We start from the raw sequence: 17,791 nt of genomic DNA, 5'->3' as shown, positions 1-17,791 counted from the left end.
AAAGTCTACTTTGGCCGCCTTTCCTTCCAGTTCTCTGCTGCCAGTGGCTGGAACGAACTGAAGTCTGCTGGGCTCTATACAGCTGGAGTCTATATCTCCCTCACTAACTTTAAGCATCACTAACTTTGTCTTGCTGCTTTTTGTTCTATGTTGCTCTGTCTGTATGCTACGTCTTGCTTGTCCTATGTTGCTCTGTCTGTATGCTATGTCTTGCTTGTCCTATGTTGCTATGTCTTGCTTGTTCTATGTTGCTATTGACTATATTGTAATTGTTTTTAATAACCTGCCCAGGGACTGCGGTTGAAAATTAGCCGGCTGGCTAAAACCGGCACTTTTACTGAAACGTTGATTAATGTGCCCTGTCCCTGTAAAAATAAAAAATAAACTAAAACTAAAACTAAATCAGCTGTCACAGCAGCTTACCAACCATTGCACCTGTACACAGCCCATCTGTAAATAGCCCACCCAACTACCTCATCCCCATATTGTTATACATTTTTTGTTCCTTTGCACCCCCGTATCTCTACTTGCACGTTTATCTTCTGCACATCTATCACTCCAGTGTTAATGGTAAATTGTAATTATTTCACCACTATGGCCTATTTATTGCCTTACCTCCCTAATCTTACTACATTTGCACACACGGTATATATATTTTTCTATTGTGTTATTGACTCTAAGTTGTTTATCCCATGTGCAACTCTGTGTTGTTTGTGTCGCACTGCTTTGCTTTATCTTGGCAAGGTCGCAGTTGTAAATGATAACTTGTTCTCAACTGGCCTACCTGGTTAAATAAAGGTGAAATAAAAACATTACATTATATATTATACAAATAAAAAAGAATAGCAGCAAAGGGAGGACCAATGCCCATGATTTTTGACATGAAATGTTCGACCAGCAGGTGTCCACATACTTTTGGTCATGTAGTGTATGTGTGTGTGTACAGAGTATGTGTGTGTGTGTACAGAGTATGCGTGTGTGTGTGTGTTGTGTCATTTGCGTGTGTGTGTTATGTGTTTGGGTTTTGTGTGAGTGTGAGTGTATTGTTTGTGCGTGTGTGAGTGTGTGTGTTGTGTCGTTTGCGTGTGTGTGTTATGTGTTTGGGTTTTGTGTGAGTGTGAGTGTATTGTTTGTGCGTGTGTGAGTGTGTGTGTTGTGTCGTTTGCGTGTGTGTGTTATGTGTTTGGGTTTTGTGTGAGTGTGAGTGTATTGTTTGTGCGTGTGTGAGTGTGAGTGTATTGTTTGTGCGTGTGTGAGTGTGTATATAGTGTGCATACAGTGCCTTCAGAAAGTGTTCACACCCCTGACTTATTACACATTTTGTTGTGTTACAAGGTGGGATTAAAATAGATTTAATTGTCTTTTTTTGTCAACGATCTACACAAAATACTGTAAATGTAAAAACGTGAACATTTGTAAACTACCAGTATATCTTAATTAGATAATTATTCCACCCCTGAGTCAATACATGCTAGAATACCCTTTGTGTTATGCAGGTGAATGAGGACCCAAAAGCGACTTGGCGAAAACAGAGTCTTTATTCCAGTAAAGGAAATAGGCAATACTCCTAGACAAATCAGAGCAGAAAACAAAACATAAAAAACTAATTCCACTCGTAGTGACGAGGACAGACTGGAGACTCGACCATAAACTGTAGGTTGCCTCGGGAAGGCACCGACCGTAGCAGACTCAGACACCTGCTCACACGCAGCATCTGAGGGAAACAAGACAGCACGGCGAACAATATACAAGGATCCGACAGGACAGAAACGGAAGACAAGGGGAGAAATAGGGACTCTAATCAGAGGGCAAGATACGGAACAGGTGTGAAAAGATTAGATGATTGATTAGGGGAATAGGAACAGCTGGGAGCAGGAACGGAACGATAGAGAGAAGAGAGAGAGGGAGGGAGAGAGAAAAAAGGGAACGAACCTAAAAAGACCAGCAGGGGGAAAACGAACAGAAGGGAAAGCAAAATGACAAGACAATATAAGACAAAACATGACAGTACCCCCCACTCACCGAGCGCCTCCTGGCGCACTCGAGGAGGAACACTGGCGGCAACGGAGGAAATCATAGATCACAAACGGTCCAGCACGTCCCGAGAAAGAACCCAACTCCTCTCCTCAGGACCGTAACGGAAAACGATAAAAAGGGAAACTAGGGTACTACTCTAAAAAAAAAAATGAGACACGGGTGGAGAACTGAAAGCTTTAGAGCAAACAGGACCAAACAGGCCAGGAGAGTAACAACTAGGGACAGACTGAGACACAGCAAGGGCAGGAACAAGAACAGGAGAGATGCGGTGGCAGGGAACAGACTGAGACCCAGCAAGACCAGGAGCAGAAGCAGAAGAAAAATTACCAGACTTATTCTGCGCGCAGTCCGAACACGCAGCCACGAAGCGGCGCGTGTCACGCTCCTGAGTAGGCCACCAAAACCGCTGGCGAATAGAAGCAAGAGTACCTCGAACGCCGGGATGGCCAGCTAACTTGGCAGAGTGAGCCCACTGAAGAACAACCAGACGAGTAGAAACAGGAACGAAAAGAAGGTTACTAGGACAAGCGCGCGGCGACGCAGTGTGCGTGAGTGCTTGCTTAACCTGTCTTTCAATTCCCCAGACTGTCAACCCGACAACACGCCCAACAGGAAGGATCCCCTCGGGATCGGTAGAAGCCACAGAAGAACTAAAGAGACGGGATAAAGCATGAGGCTTGGTGTTCTTAGTACCCGGGCAATAAGAAATAACGAACTCGAAACGAGCGAAAAACAACGCCCAACGAGCATGACGCGCATTCAGTCGTTTGGCAGAACGGATGTACTCAAGGTTCCTTTGGTCAGTCCAAACGACAAAAGGAACGGTCGCCCCTCCAACCACTGTCGCCATTTGCCTAGGGCTAAACGGATGGCGAGCAGTTCACGGTTAGCCACATCATAGTTACGTTCCGACGGTGACAGGCGATGAGAAAAATACGCGCAAGGGTGGACCCCATCGTCAGTATCGGAGCGCTGGGACAGAATGGCTCCCACGCCCACCCCCGACGCGTCAACCTCGACAATAAACTGTTTAGTGACGTCAGGTGCAACAAGGATAGGAGCGGATGCAAAACGCTTCTTGAGGAGATCAGAACAACAATCATACGACCGGTGAGGAGGAAGGGAGTTGGTTCTGGACCGACTGAAGACCGTGCGCAGACCATGATATTCCTCCGGCACTCCTGTCAAATCACCAGGTTCCTCCTGTGAAGAGGGAGTAGAACAAACAGGAGGAATAGCAGACATTAAACACTTCACATGACAAGAAACGTTCCAGGAAAGGATAGAATTACTAGACCAATCAAAAGAAGGATTATGACACACTAGCCAGGGATGACCCAAAACAACAGGTGTAAAAGGTGAACAAAAAATCAAAAAAGAAATGGTCTCACTATGGTTACCAGATACAGTGAGGGTTAAAGGTAGTGTTTCACATAATATACTGGGGAGAGGACTACCATCCAAGGCGAACATGACCGTGGGCTCCCCTAACTGTCTGAGAGGAATGTCATGTTCCCGAGCCCAGGCTTCGTCCATAAAACAGCCCTCCGCCCCAGAGTCTATTAATGCACTGCAGGAAGCTGCCGATCCGGTCCAGCGTAGATGGACCGGTAAGGTAGTACAGGTACTTGACGGAGAGGACCGTCTAGTAGCGCTTATCAGTCGCCCTCCGCTTACTGATGAGCTCTGGCCTTTAACTGGACATGAAATGACAAAATGACCAGCGGAACCGCAATAGAGACAGAGGCGGTTGGTGATTCTCCGTTCCCTCTCCTTAGTCAAAATGCGAATACCCCCCAGCTGCATGGGCTCAACGCCAGAGTCAGTGGGGAAAGATGGTAGTGTCGGAGAGAGGGGAGACACAGTTAACGCGAGCTCTCTTCTATGAGCTCGGTGACAAAGATCTACCCGTCGTTCAATGCGAATAGCGAGTTCAATCAAAGAATCCACGCTGGATGGAACCTCCCGAGAGAGAATCTCATCCTTAACCTTAGCGTGGAGTCCCTCCAGAAAACGAGCGAGCAACGCCGGCTCGTTCCAGTTACTGGAGGCAGCAAGAGTGCGAAACTCTATAGAGTAATCCGTTATGGATCGATTACCTTGACATAGGGAAGACAGGGACCAGGAAGCTTCTTTCCCAAAAACTGAACGATCAAAAACCCTTATCATCTCCTCTTTAAAGTTCAGATAATCGTTAGTACACTCAGCGCTTGCCTCCCAGATAGCTGTGCCCCACTGCCGAGCCCGACCAGTAAGGAGTGATATGACGTAGGCAATCCGAGCTCTCTCTCTGAGTATGTGTTGGGTTGGAGAGAGAACACTATATCACACTGGGTGAGAAAGGAGCGGCACTCAGTGGGCTGCCCAGAGTAACATGGTGGGTTATTAACCCTAGGTTCCGGAGACTCGGAAGACCAGGAAGTAGCTGGTGGCACGAGACGAAGACTCTGATACTGTCCTGAGAGGTCGGAGACCTGAGCGGCCAGGGTCTCAACGGCATGCCGAGCAGCAGACAATTCCTGCTCGTGTCTGCCGAGCATCGCTCCCTGGAACTCGAGAGTAGAGTAGAGAGAATCCATAGTCGCTGGGTCCATTCTTGGTCGGATCCTTCTGTTATGCAGGTGAATGAGGACCCAAAAGCGACTTGGCGAAAACAGAGTCTTTATTCCAGTAAAGGAAATAGGCAATACTCCTAGACAAATCAGAGCAGAAAACAAAACATAAAAACTAATTCCACTCGTAGTGACGAGGACAGACTGGAGACTCGACCATAAACTGTAGGTTGCCTCGGGAAGGCACCGACCGTAGCAGACTCAGACACCTGCTCACACGCAGCATCTGAGGGAAACAAGACACAGCACGGCGAACAATATACAAGGATCCGACAGGACAGAAACGGAAGACAAGGGGAGAAATAGGGACTCTAATCAGAGGGCAAGATACGGAACAGGTGTGAAAAGATTAGATGATTGATTAGGGGAATAGGAAAAGCTGGGAGCAGGAACGGAACGATAGAGAGAAGAGAGAGAGGGAGGGAGAGAGAAAAAAGGGAACGAACCTAAAAAGACCAGCAGGGGGAAAACGAACAGAAGGGAAAGCAAAATGACAAGACAATATAAGACAAAACATGACACTTTGGCAGTGATTACAGCTGTGAATAATTCTGTGTAAGTCTCTAAGAGCTTTGCACATCTGGATTGTTAAATATTTGCACATTATCATTTCTTATTATTATTCAAGCTCTGTCTAGTTGGTCGTTGATCATTGTTTGACAGCCATTTTCTAGTCTTGACAGATTTTTGAAGCCGATTTAAGTCAAAGCTGTAACTATTCAACTCATTGTCGTATTGGTAAGCAATTGGTAAGCAATCTACTGTATATTTGGCCTTGTGTTTATTGTTGTTATCCTGCTGAAAGGTGAATTTGTCTCCCAGCGTCTGTTGGAAAGCAGAATGAAAGAGGTTTTCCTTTAGGATTTTATCTGTGCTTAGCTCTATTCCGTTTATTTTTATCCAAAAAACTCCCTAGTCCTTGCCGATGACAAGCATACCCATAACATGATGCAGCCACCAGCATGCTTGAAAATATCAAGAGTGGTACTCAGTGATATGTTGTGTTGTATTTGAACCAACATAACGCTTTGTATTTCAAATGAATTAATTCACCTTTAATTCACTTTTTTGCTGTTTTACTTCAGTGCCTTATTGCAAACAGGATGCATGTTGTGGAATATTTTTATTTTGTACAGGCTTCCTTCTTTTCATTTTCATTTAGATTAGTATTGTGGTGTAACTACAATGTTGATCCATCCTTAGTTTTCTGTTATCACAGCCATTAAACTCTGTAACTGTTTTAAAGTTACCATTGGCCTCACAGGAAAATTCTGGAGCGGTTTCCTTCATCTCAGGCAACTGAGTTATGAATGACACCTGTATCTTTGTAGTGACATTGTGGGGTGTTGTGTATGGTCTGGTGACACACAATCTAAATGTAATCCATTTAAAATCCAGGCTGTAACACAACAACATTTTAAATTCAAGGGGTGTGAATACTTTATGAAGGCACTCTATATAGTCTTGTGAGTGTGCAAAGTGTCATTGGAAGATAGGGTCAACGCAGATAGTCCGGGTAACTATTTAGCAGTCTTATGGCTATTTAGCAGTCTTGTGGCTTGGGGTAAAAGCTGTCTCGGAGCCTACTGGTCTGTTTGCCGGACTGTAGCAGAGTGAACAGTCTATAGTTTGGGTGGCTTAAGTCTTGCCAATTTTTCGGGGCTTTCTCTGACATCGAGGTCCTGGGTGACAGGGAGCTCGGCCCCAGTGATGTATTGGGCTTTCCCCACTACCCTCTGTAGAGCTTGGGGTCGAAGAATTTTGTGTATTTTCCATACTAATCGGTGATGCAGCAAGTCAAGCTGTTCTCGATGGTGCAGCTATAGAACTTTTTGAGGATCTGATGGCCCATGTCAAATCTTATCAGCCTCCTGAAGGGGAAAATGAGCTGTCATGCCCTCTTCAAGACTGTGTTGGTGTGTGTGGACCATGTTAAGTCCTTAGTGATGTGGACGCCAAGGAACTTGAAGCTCTCGACCTGCTCTGCTAAATCCCTGTCGATGTGGATGGGGGCGTGCTCTCCCCTCTTTCTCCTCTAGTCCACAATCAACTCCTTGGTCTTACTGACGTTTGGGGGAGAAGTTGTTGTCCTGGCACCACACTGCCAAGTCTCTGACCTCCTCCCTGTAGGCTGTCTAATCGCCGTTGGTGATCAGGGCTACCACCGTCGTGTCATCAGCAAACTTGATGATGGTGTTGAAGTCATGCATAGCCACGCAGTCGTGGGTGAACAGGGAGTACAGGGACTAAGTACCCACCCGTGAGGGGCCCACATGTTGAGGTTCAGCGTGTCAGAGGTGTTGTTGCCTACAAGACTCCACCCATGGTCCCATGAAGGTTTTTGAGTGCCAAAGTGATGTGGGATTGTGGTGGGATGTAGACAGCTTTGATAATTATGGATAAGAACTCTCTTGGTAGGTAAACATGTCTGCACATTATAGTGAGCTATTCTGTATGGATAAAGCTCTAGTTTTCCTTCACTCTGGAAGCAGCGCACCAGTTGGTGTTTATGAAGAGGCACTCCCCTCCCCTTTGGACTGATCTGAGGCTGATGTTGTCCGATCGTACCACTGAGTTCTATGTTCATAGATTGAGCCAGCCAAGTTTCTGAAATGCATATAATATTGCAGTTTTTCAAGTCTCTCTGATAGGAGACTCTTGAATGATCTTATTCTCGAGTGACTGAACATTTTCCAATAAAACGGAGGGAAGTGCCGGTGGATTTTCTCTTCGTCACAGTCTCACCAGGATGCCAGCCCATTTATCGCATATACACCTGCAGCGGTTTGGTAGCCCATGAAACAAAGGAATAACGTCCGGTGTGAACAAAGGAACAGCTGTGTTGGACTTGAAGTCAGATTAAAAATAGTCTGGGTAGCCATTTGATTAGATGTTCAGGAGTCTTATGGCTTGGGGGTAGAAGCTGTTTAGAAGCCTCTTGGAACTAGACTTGGTGTTCCGGTACCGCTTGCCATGCGGTAGAAGAGAGAACAGTCTATGCCTAGGGTAGCTGGAGTCTTTGACAATTTTAGGACCTTCCTCTGACACCGCCTGGTATAGAGGTCCTGGATGGCAGTCATGAGTGAACAGGGAGTACAGGAGGGGACTGAGCACGCACCCCTGAGGGTGGGTCTAGGGTTTCAGGGATAATGGTGTTGATGCGAGCCATGACCAGCCTTTTCGTGGCACTTCATGGCTACAGACGTAAGTACTACCGGTCGGTATGGAACATTTCTGTGATCTTTAATGTCAGCTCATGAAACATGGAACCAACACTTTACGTGTTTATATTTTGTTCAGTATACTTCTGTACAAAAAAAGAAACAAAAAAAAATGTCACTAAATAGCAAGTCAGAACTCTTAAGATGTCTGCCTTCTCCGTCAGTGCCATCTTTTGTACGCTCTACTACACTACTGCACCCACGCTCTAGTACAAAAAGTGGGTTCTAGCAGTGGCTGCTATACTTTGATGTATCTCTAGCCTAGCAAGCTACGTTGCACATTTCAACTCTCTGAGACTTTGAGACACTGACTAGGGAGCAGTGATTCCTCCAGGGGACAAGAGTGTGTGTCATATCTCTCTTCTTTCCCAAAAGCTAGAAACATCATTTAAACAACATCCCCATCCCCTACAGCGGCTGGTTCTCAAATCCAGCAACAGTGTAGTGCACTCACCGTGATGTGAACCCTGGGCATATACTGCAGGGATTATCGTGTTGTATCTAGACTCTGTTTCTAGATGCTGTAGCAACACATGCATTTCCCAAGCAGGGAGGGCTGATTGGGGTTTTTGTGGCTCTTTACATAAATCCACAAAATCTATCCTCAAGTGTGATTACACAGTTGGCATACAGTACAAGGTAAAGCACCAATTTAATTAGGGGACTCAGAGGATGGAAGTACTGGACGAGACAGTACTATAGTAGTACAATATATTTTGTTAAGACTTGATGAAAGATGATATACAGGGCCTTCAGAAAGTATTCATACACCTTGACTTATTCCACATTTTGTTGTGTTACAGCCTGGATAACATTTATTTGTTTTCTCACCCATCCCCACACAGTACCCCATAATGACAAAGTGAAAGAAAGTGAAAGAAAGTCTAATTAAATTCAGAAATATCTGGCAACAAACCTGGCACCATCCCTATGGTGAAGCATGGTGGTGGCAGGATCATGCTATGGGGATGTTTTCAGCAAATTAACAGCACAAAATGGATGTGTAATGTTGTTTCTCTCTAATTGTTGAAGAACATGCATGTCAGCTGATACTGTATTAGGAAGGTCTCATCTCCAATGCTCAGTGACTATAGGTGGGTTGGTTGTTTAGCAACAAAACCGACGCTTGCGCAACTATGGGGCAAAACAGACAGGGTTGGCTTAGATTGTTGACAACATGTAAAGCTATATTTCGTCTCCATTAATACATTTGCACAATACAAATATATTGTTACAGTTGTTGGTTAGCTAGCTAGTGAATTTTAGCCATATTAGCATGGCCATGAAATCAGTCAAAAACATCTCAAAACAAGACATAGTATCAAGATGAAACGAGCCACTTACGATTCACTACATGGCAGTGTCATTCCTGCTAGCAACCTGGCCATCCAGAATCACAACGCGCTGACTTCTGCACTCACATGGTTTTCGTGACGTTGTCAGCTAACCCGTCTTACATGAGCCTCATTATCTAGGCTTCTCCTCTAGCAAGGAAACAAGCATGAATTCACTTACAGTACTTGGATAGTTTAATGACTTTAGAATCTTCAAACCCTCTCCCCCCTTCAGAGAGTTGAGCCCTCTTGAATTAGTGAGCAAGTGTGCCTAGCCAAGGCGACGACAGGCTCTCCACGTTTCAACTGAGCCATCTTCATTCGCAGGGCAACTTATTTGAGCTTTTCTCCTTACAATTTCTATTCCATTTTCCTGGGGAATAGAAACACTGACAAGACACTTCACTGAAATATTTAGCGATGCGTGAAACTCTAATGACATTTCCGTAAGATGTAGTATGTGGATGGCATCTGTTTTCAGCGGTGGAATAAGCTCATTTGGTGTAATATGGTTTTAGTTTGTGGCTTGACGGTTTTTGTTAGGGATATTAAAGGCTGTCCTGCTCCTCTTCCGCAGAGCTTATCCATGCAGCCGGTTTAAAATGCCCTGCAAACTGATGTGATGAAGGGTGTATATAGTCTCTTGGCCTAGAATAGTGAGGCAGAGCGGGGCCTGAAATAGTCTCAGCTAAACTCTCCAAGGTGCCGTCGACCTTGATTTGAAATACCACTATGTGTGTAAGCAGCAGCAGACAGTCACTTAATACTGACAAACTACCTCCAGGTTATGTAGAGACAGGTTACTCACAGAAACAGACAAGTGGAGGGGTTGGGCCAACATAATCAAAACCCGGCGGACAGCGGAGGAAGACAAAATGAGAAAAATGTCAGTGTCAAGGCAATGGTTAGGTGTCTGGGGGACTGGGGGAGGACGATGACAGACACAGAGAGAGGCCAGACATACCAAAAGAGCCTGTAGATCTGTCCTCCATCGTCCACACCTCACTCACACTCCCTCTCTCCATCTCTTTCCAACTCTCTCCCCCTCCACCTCTCTCTTTCTTTCTTCCCTCCCTCCCTCCATCTTCTCATCCATCCATCAACCATGGGGGGCTTATGGGATTGTGGGCGTGCGTTGGACCGAGATGATTCCTCTCAATAGCAGCCTTTCATGCTGTTTGTCAACAGCCAACAGTGCCCATGGGAACAGAGGTGTGCAGTGCTCAGAAATCAAGGAGGTTCAAGGCACTCTTCATGATATTAAAATGCCTTTATTGCAGTGGCGTGTTGTTCAATAGAACAGATTCTAAAAAGCCGCTGACGTGTTTTGGCGTCATAGCCTTTATCAGGGAGACAGTGATGAAGGATGATGCTCAAATTGTCTCCTCAGACATTTCATATTAATATCCCATAAATATGTATTTTCCCACATACTGTACCCCTCCCTACAAACACACATGCATACAGACACGCACACACACACACATACACACACACCCACCCATACACACCCACCCACACACACACACACACACACACACACACACACACACACACACACACACACACACACACACACACACACACACACACACACACACACACACACACACACACACACACACACACACACACACACGCCTCTTAAACCTCTCCCTCTCTCTATCTCCCTCTCTCCCTCCCTCTCTTCCCCTCTCTCCCTCTCTCTTTCTCTCCCTCTCCCATCCTCTCTTCCCCTCTCTCCCTCTCTCTTTCTATCTCTCCCTCACGCTCTTCCACTCTCTCTCTCTCTCTCTCTCTCTCTCTCTCTCTCTCTCTCTCTCTCTCTCTCTCTCTCTCTCTCTCTCTCTCTCTCTCTCTCTCTCTCTCTCGCTCTCTCTCTCTCTCTATCTCTCCCTCAGCAGGTCAGGACCGCACTGAGACGGGGCTGATTAAGCGTTTCCGTGGTGATGGCGTGCGCTACAAGGCCAAGCTGATCGGGACTGATGAGGTGACAGCGGCACGTGGGGACAAGCTGTGCCAGGACTCCATGATGAAGCTCAAGGTATGTCTGTGTGTGTCTGAGGAGAGGGCGGTGGTATTCAGGTGTAGAAGAAGAAGTGAATTCAGCCATCTCTATTGATGCGTCTTTGCAGGAGCCAGATGTAGTTACAAATCCATCTACAGAAGAGAGAATATGGATGGTTTTATTATGTCTCTTCAACCATGCTGGAGACATAGTAGCATTACCGTACAGCCAGCAGGCAAAGCCATTTCCTGCTCTGATCTTCTCATATCAGATGTAGTTGCTCCACATGTCCAATAACACAACAGCAGGAGTTTTGTAGATCCATGCTGTGACATTTGAACAGTGACCTGCCTATGACTCCCATATCCAGCAGTCACTGCCAGTTACAGTCAATGTTCTCAGGTCAATACAGGGATTATATTATATAGACAGGCAGAAGAGGGGGACAGAGGGATGGAATAGAGGAGGGGGATGGAGGGATGGAATAGAGGAGGGTGATGGAGGGATGGAATAGAAGAGGGGGATGGAGGGATGGAATAGAGGAGGGTGACGGACGGATGGAATAGAGGAGGGTGATGGAGGGATGGAATAGAAGAGGGGGATGGAGGGATGGAATAGAAGAGGGGGATGGAGGGATGGAATAGAAGAGGGGAACAGAGGGATGAAATAGAAGTGGGGGATGGAGAGATGGAATAGAAGAGGGGATGGAGGGATGGAATAGAGGAGGGGGATGGAGGGATGGAATAGAAGAGGGGAACAGAGGGATGAAATAGAAGTGGGGGATGGAGGGATGGAATAGAAGAGGGGGACAGAGGGATGGAATAGAGGAGGGGGATGGAGAGATGGAATAGAAGAGGGGGACGGAGGGATGAAATAGAAGAGGGGGACAGAGGGATGGATGATAGAGGAGGGCAATGGAGGGATGAAAAGAGAAGGGATGGAATAGGGGTGATGGAGGGAATGAAATATAGGAGGGATGAATGGAGGGATGGAAGAGAGGAGGGGATGGAGGGATGAAATGGAGGAGGGTGATGGAGGGATGAAATATAGGAGCTGGATGGAGGGATGAAATAGAGGAGGGGGTGGAGGTATAGAATAGAGGAGGGCGATGGAGGGATGAAAAGGGATGAAGAGGGGGGAGGGATGGAGGGATGGAATAGAGGAGGGCAATGGAGGGATGAAAAAGAAGAGGGGGATGGAGGGACGGAATAGAGGAGGGCAATGGAGGGATGAAAAAGAAGAGGGGGATGGAGGGATGGAATAGAGAAGGGCAATGGAGGGATGAAAAAGAAGAGGGCGATGGAGGGACGGAATAGAGGAGGGCAATGGAGGGATGAAAAAGAAGAGGGGGACGGAGGGATGGAATAGAGGAGGGCAATGGAGGGATGAAAAAGAAGAGGGGGTGGAGGGATGGAATAGAGGAGGGCAATGGAGGGATGAAAAAGAAGAGGGCGACGGAGGGATGAAATATAGGAGGGTAATGGAGGGATGGAATAGAGGAGGGGGATGGAGGGATGAAATGGAGGAGGGGGATGGAGGGATGAAATATAGGAGCTGGATGGAGGGATGAAATAGAGGAGGGGGGGATGGAGGTATAGAATAGACGGGGCAATGGAGGGATGGAGGGATGAAAATAGAGGAGGGGGATGGAGGTATAGAATAGAGGGCGGAGGGATGAAAAAGAAGAGGGGATGGAGGGATGAAATAGATGGAGGGGGGGATGAAATGGAGGGATAGGGAATAGAGGAGGGTGATGGAGGGATGGAATAGAGGAGGGGTGGAGGTATAGAATAGAGGAGGGCGATGGAGGGATGGAATAGATGGAGGGGGATGGAGGGATGAAATAGAGGAGGGGGTGGAGGTATAGAATAGAGGAGGGCGATGGAGGGATGGAATAGAGGAGGGGGTGGAGGTATAGAATAGAGGAGGGGGATGGAGGGATGAAATAGAGGAGGGGGTGGAGGTATAGAATAGAGGAGGGCGATGGAGGGATGGAATAGAGGAGGGGGTGGAGGTATAGAATAGAGGGCGATGGAGGGATGGAATAGAGGAGGGGGTGGAGGTATAGAATAGAGGGCGATGGAGGGATGGAATAGAGGAGGGGGTGGAGGTATAGAATAGAGGGCGATGGAGGGATGGAATAGAGGAGGGGAAGGGGTCTCTATTGAACTGCCTCTATAAGATTGAGGACTTGTGGATTGAAGACAGCCGTAGACACCTCTCTCTCTCCTCTATTCAGCCGATCGCTCTTTGTTTCCCACTCTGGAGAACAAACAGAGGGTTGATGGTTTCCAAGTTTATGTATTAATTGATGAAGCTCAGATCTGGAGAGGGGGATATAGTGTACTGGTTGTGTATGGGGTCGCTCGCTCAACCCTCCTCAACGTGACTGGGGTTCCAGGGTTGTCAGACGTGTTCAGCATTCACGATGACGTTCTGTCCTCTTTTCTCTTTTCACACAGCTTATTTACATGAAAGACATGTCAGGCTTGCGTTAGTGAGGGAGGGTCGTGCCTCCATTTGAGTCTGAGAAACATGCTGGAAATGTTAATTGTTTTTGTTGAAAGAAAAAGGAGCTGAGATCCATGGGAAAATCGACTTTAAAGGCTCCATGGTTCTTCAGGCAGCAAGACGTGACAGAAGTGTCCCGGCGAGGTGAAGGTTAGGCTACGGTCGGTCAGCAGAAAACATTCAGTCAGAGAAACTTCAAGTTGCTACATGAAAGTTTGGCAGCTTGTGTCACAAGGTGCAGGCAGCAGAACCCTACTTAATAAATCAGCCTCTTAAAAGCTCAACAAAGACTCAGTGGTGAAAAAGAGAAACTGTGTTGAGAGAATGATAGTTCAAAAAAAGCAACATTGAAGAGCCTTCTGTCGTATTGCACCTCATATAACAGCTGTCACCCTCTTCCTCCCCTCTCCTCCTCCTCCCCCGTCATACTTACCTGAGTCGTGAGTCGATGGCACGCTGCTGTCTTTCACGCTGAGAGTATTTCCCTTCATCTCCCTGTGTCTCTTCCTCTCCTCCAGGGAATGGCTTCGTCAGCGCGCTCCAAAGGAGAGCACAAGCAGAGAGTCTTCCTCACCATCTCTTTCGGGGGGATCAAGATTTACGACGAGAGATCAGGGGTGAGTGAGTGATGAGGCTCCACAGTGCAGCTGCGCAGACATGTCTCTCCCCAGCTGCTGTGAACCTTATAGGACATCCAGAGGGCAGAGGCTAATACAAGTTTCATCACAGTCATGCAGAAGAAAGGCAGCCATCTTGTGTGCCTACCTGGCATATGGTGCAGTTGACATGACAGGGAATACAACAGAAGCAGTCTAGGCATGCTGTATGGTGGCTAATGTCTGATGATAAAGACCTGTCTACTGTAATGACAGTGTGTATATGAGGGATGTGATGTTGTCCCCTTCCCCCTCCTCCCCTCCATGCTATGAGACAATCTGCCTCCCCCCTCCATTTCATTCCCTCCCACCCTCCTCTCTCAGGGCCCGGAGGCCTGCTGTTCCATTGCAGGATGATAGAGGGGTTCCTGCTTCCCCCAACCCCCCCCAACCCACCGTCCTGAGGCTGCTCATCACCGCTATCCGCTAGGTTAATTAGCCCACAGTTCCAACTCTAATCATCATCACTGCTAACTGCTAGTCTAACTGCCCCATAGCTCCACCTCAACTGTCATTAAAGAGGGAAAAATATCATGAATTACTCTATACAATAAATGTTACTGTATAGACCCGCTCCTCACCGTTTGATATTTGATGATTTTTGTTGGATAGTGGTGCCACCTGTCAATTGCCGCCAACCCTGTCATTTATCAACAACAGCTATATAATAACCCTCATTTCCCTATTGTGTGTGTGTGTGTGTGTGTGTGTGTGTGTGTGTGTGTGTGTGTGTGTGTGTGTGTGTGTGTGTGTGTGTGTGTGTGTGTGTGTGTGTGTGTGTGTGTGTGTGTGTGTGTGTGTGTGTGTGTGTGTGTGTGTGTGTGTGTGTGTGTGTGTGTGTGTGTGTGTCCTATCCCTAACCCTCATCTCTGTCATTTTGTTTGTGAATCATTGTTCCCCCAATGCTCTTTCATTTTATAAACGGATTACCACAACACCACTTCATTTCCCCAACAATCATTATGGTAAAATATGGGGCTTATTCAGCAGGATGCAGCGTTGCAGAACATTCACGTAGAAATGTGTAATGTAGCAATGTACTGTCATCTAGACTATAGAACAGTGTCAGCTCTAGTACGATTAAATTCTCTGTTATCAGTACACTCCACTGAAGAAACCCTAGGTCATTTTTAGTAGCTCCTCCCTATTGCTCGAAGCTTATCAATGCTATTAGTGGAGCAGCAGGTGGGAGTAGATGAGTGACAGCCTAACTACTGTGTGTGTGTGTGTCTCCATGCACATTCCTGAATACACACTACCGGTCAAAAGTTTTAGAACACCTATTCATTCAATGTTTTTTTATTTATTTTTACTATTTTCTACAAATGGAGAAATTTCCACCAGTCTAATGTCCATTGCTCGTGTTTCTTGGCCCAAGCAAGTCTCTTCTTCTTATTGGTGTCCTTTAGTAGTGGTTTCTTTGCAGCAATTCGACCATGAATGACTGATTCACGCAGTCTCCTCTGAACAGTTGATGTTGAGATGTGTCTGTTACTTGAACTCTGAAGCATTTATTTGGGCTGCAATTTCTGAGGCTGGTAACTAATGATCCTCTGCAGCAGAGGTAACTCTGGGTTTTCCATTCCTGTGGTGGTCCTCATGAGAGCCAGTTTCATCATATCGCTTAATGGTTTTTGCGACTGCAAGTTTTAGACATTTTCCAGATTGACTGACCTTCATGTCTTAAAGTAATGATGACTGTTGTTTCTCTTTGCTTATTTGAGCTGTTCTTGCCATAATATGGACTTGGTCTTTTACCAAATAGGGCTACCTTCTGTATACCACCCCTACCTTGTCACAACACAACTGATTGGCTCAAACGCATTAAGAAGGAAAATTAACTATTAACAAGGCAAACCTGTCAATTTAAATGCATTCCAGGTGACTACCTGATGCTGGTTGAGAGAATGCCAAGAGTGTGCAAAGCTGTTATCAAGGCAAAGGTTGGCTACTTTGAAGAATCTCAAATATAAAATATATTTTGATTTGTTTAACACTTTTTTGTTTACTACATGATTACATATGTGTTATTTCATAGTTTTGATGTCTTCACTATTATTCTACAATATAGAAAATATTAAAAATAAAGAAAAACCCTTGAATGAGTAGGTGTTGTAAAACTTTTGACCGGTAGTGTGTGTGTTAGTGTTAGTTGTACTGTTCAGCGCTGCCCTGCGGGTGTACCATGCTCTGTTGACAATGCATATTTTGGCATATTGCACAATACACAACAACAACTTCCCCCCAGGCTAGAAAGATCTTCAAAATAAGTTACAATGGGTTGTGTGTGTGGAGTCTGATCTGCACACACACACACACACACACACACACACACACACACACACACACTGATCTGATGTTATCCATGCAGTAAATGTGCTGTGTCTGCTATTCCAACTGTGAGAGTTGGAAATGAGGAAAGAAAGGGAACAATGGTAAATGTGTCAGTCATCCCTGTCAACAGTAAGACAAAGAGAGAATATTCATTTCCAGCTGCCTTCCTTTCTTCCCTGCTGCGGTGTATCTGGAGCAGCGCGTTGCCATAGTATTAGAATTAGCAAAGAGCTGCAGCCTACTTACCCTGAACTCCCAGTTCACTCCCTCATTTTGGAACAAATAATTATTTCAAGAATGGATGAAATTCATAGAAATGCATTGAGTAGAGCCAAGAGTTCTCTTAGGCAGGTCACATGGGTCTAACTAAACTATAAAATCAGGACCTTGGCCCTACAGTATCCAACATGTGTCTCCAAACCCCCTCCATTTAGTTGTGGTTCATTTCCTGCTTCGGATATGCCACTTCCTTCTGTTTCAAAGGTCTCCTACATTATTTCGTACTCAAAATGTATGTCATTTCCTCTGTGTGTTATTTCAGGTTCTGCTGCATCACCACTCAGTGCATGAGATCTCCTATATCGCCAAGGATACCCGGGATCACCGGGCCTTTGGCTACGTCTGTGGGAAGGAGGGACACCACAGGTTTGTGGCCATCAAGTCTGGCCAGTCGGTGAGTAAAGGACCTGAGTTCCTTACCTACTGTCACGTTCGTAATAAGGACGGGACCAAGGCTCAGCGTGTGTTGAGTTCCACATCTTTTAATAAAGCGAAACTTCCAAACAAAACAATACACCAAAACCAAATGTAACATAAGTGGTGCAACTAGCACAAACACAAAACAATACCCCACAAACACAAAACAATACCCCACAAACACAAAACAATACCCCACAAACACAAAACAATACCCCACAAACACAAAACAATACCCCACAAACACAAAACAATACCCCACAAACACAAAACAATACCCCACAAACACAAAACAATATCCACAAAACAAACACAAAAAACAATACCCCACAAACACAAAACAATATCCCACAAACACAAAACAATACCCCACAAACACAAA

General features: G+C 45.9%; 1 protein-coding gene across 4 annotated transcripts in view; it reads left to right on the top strand.

Annotated features, from left to right (window-relative positions):
• Positions 1-17,791, top strand: part of LOC124010073 (disabled homolog 1-like) — a 55,363-nt gene that overhangs the window by 18,366 nt on the left and 19,206 nt on the right. For 3 of the 4 annotated variants that reach the window (XM_046322413.1, XM_046322412.1, XM_046322410.1), the window contains exons 2-4: positions 11,106-11,248; positions 14,242-14,340; positions 17,255-17,386. In XM_046322413.1, the coding sequence (XP_046178369.1) occupies positions 11,106-11,248; positions 14,242-14,340; positions 17,255-17,386 (374 nt within the window). The remainder of the gene's footprint in view (positions 1-11,105; positions 11,249-14,241; positions 14,341-17,254; positions 17,387-17,791) is intronic. The other variant, XM_046322411.1, reaches the window with a different exon arrangement.

The sequence above is a fragment of the Oncorhynchus gorbuscha genome, linkage group LG22, assembly GCF_021184085.1.
Source record: "Oncorhynchus gorbuscha isolate QuinsamMale2020 ecotype Even-year linkage group LG22, OgorEven_v1.0, whole genome shotgun sequence".
In the NCBI taxonomy this organism is placed as follows: Eukaryota; Metazoa; Chordata; class Actinopteri; order Salmoniformes; family Salmonidae; genus Oncorhynchus; species Oncorhynchus gorbuscha.
Note: the sequence above shows the minus strand (reverse complement) of the source record. Positions and strands in the feature narration are given on the sequence as shown.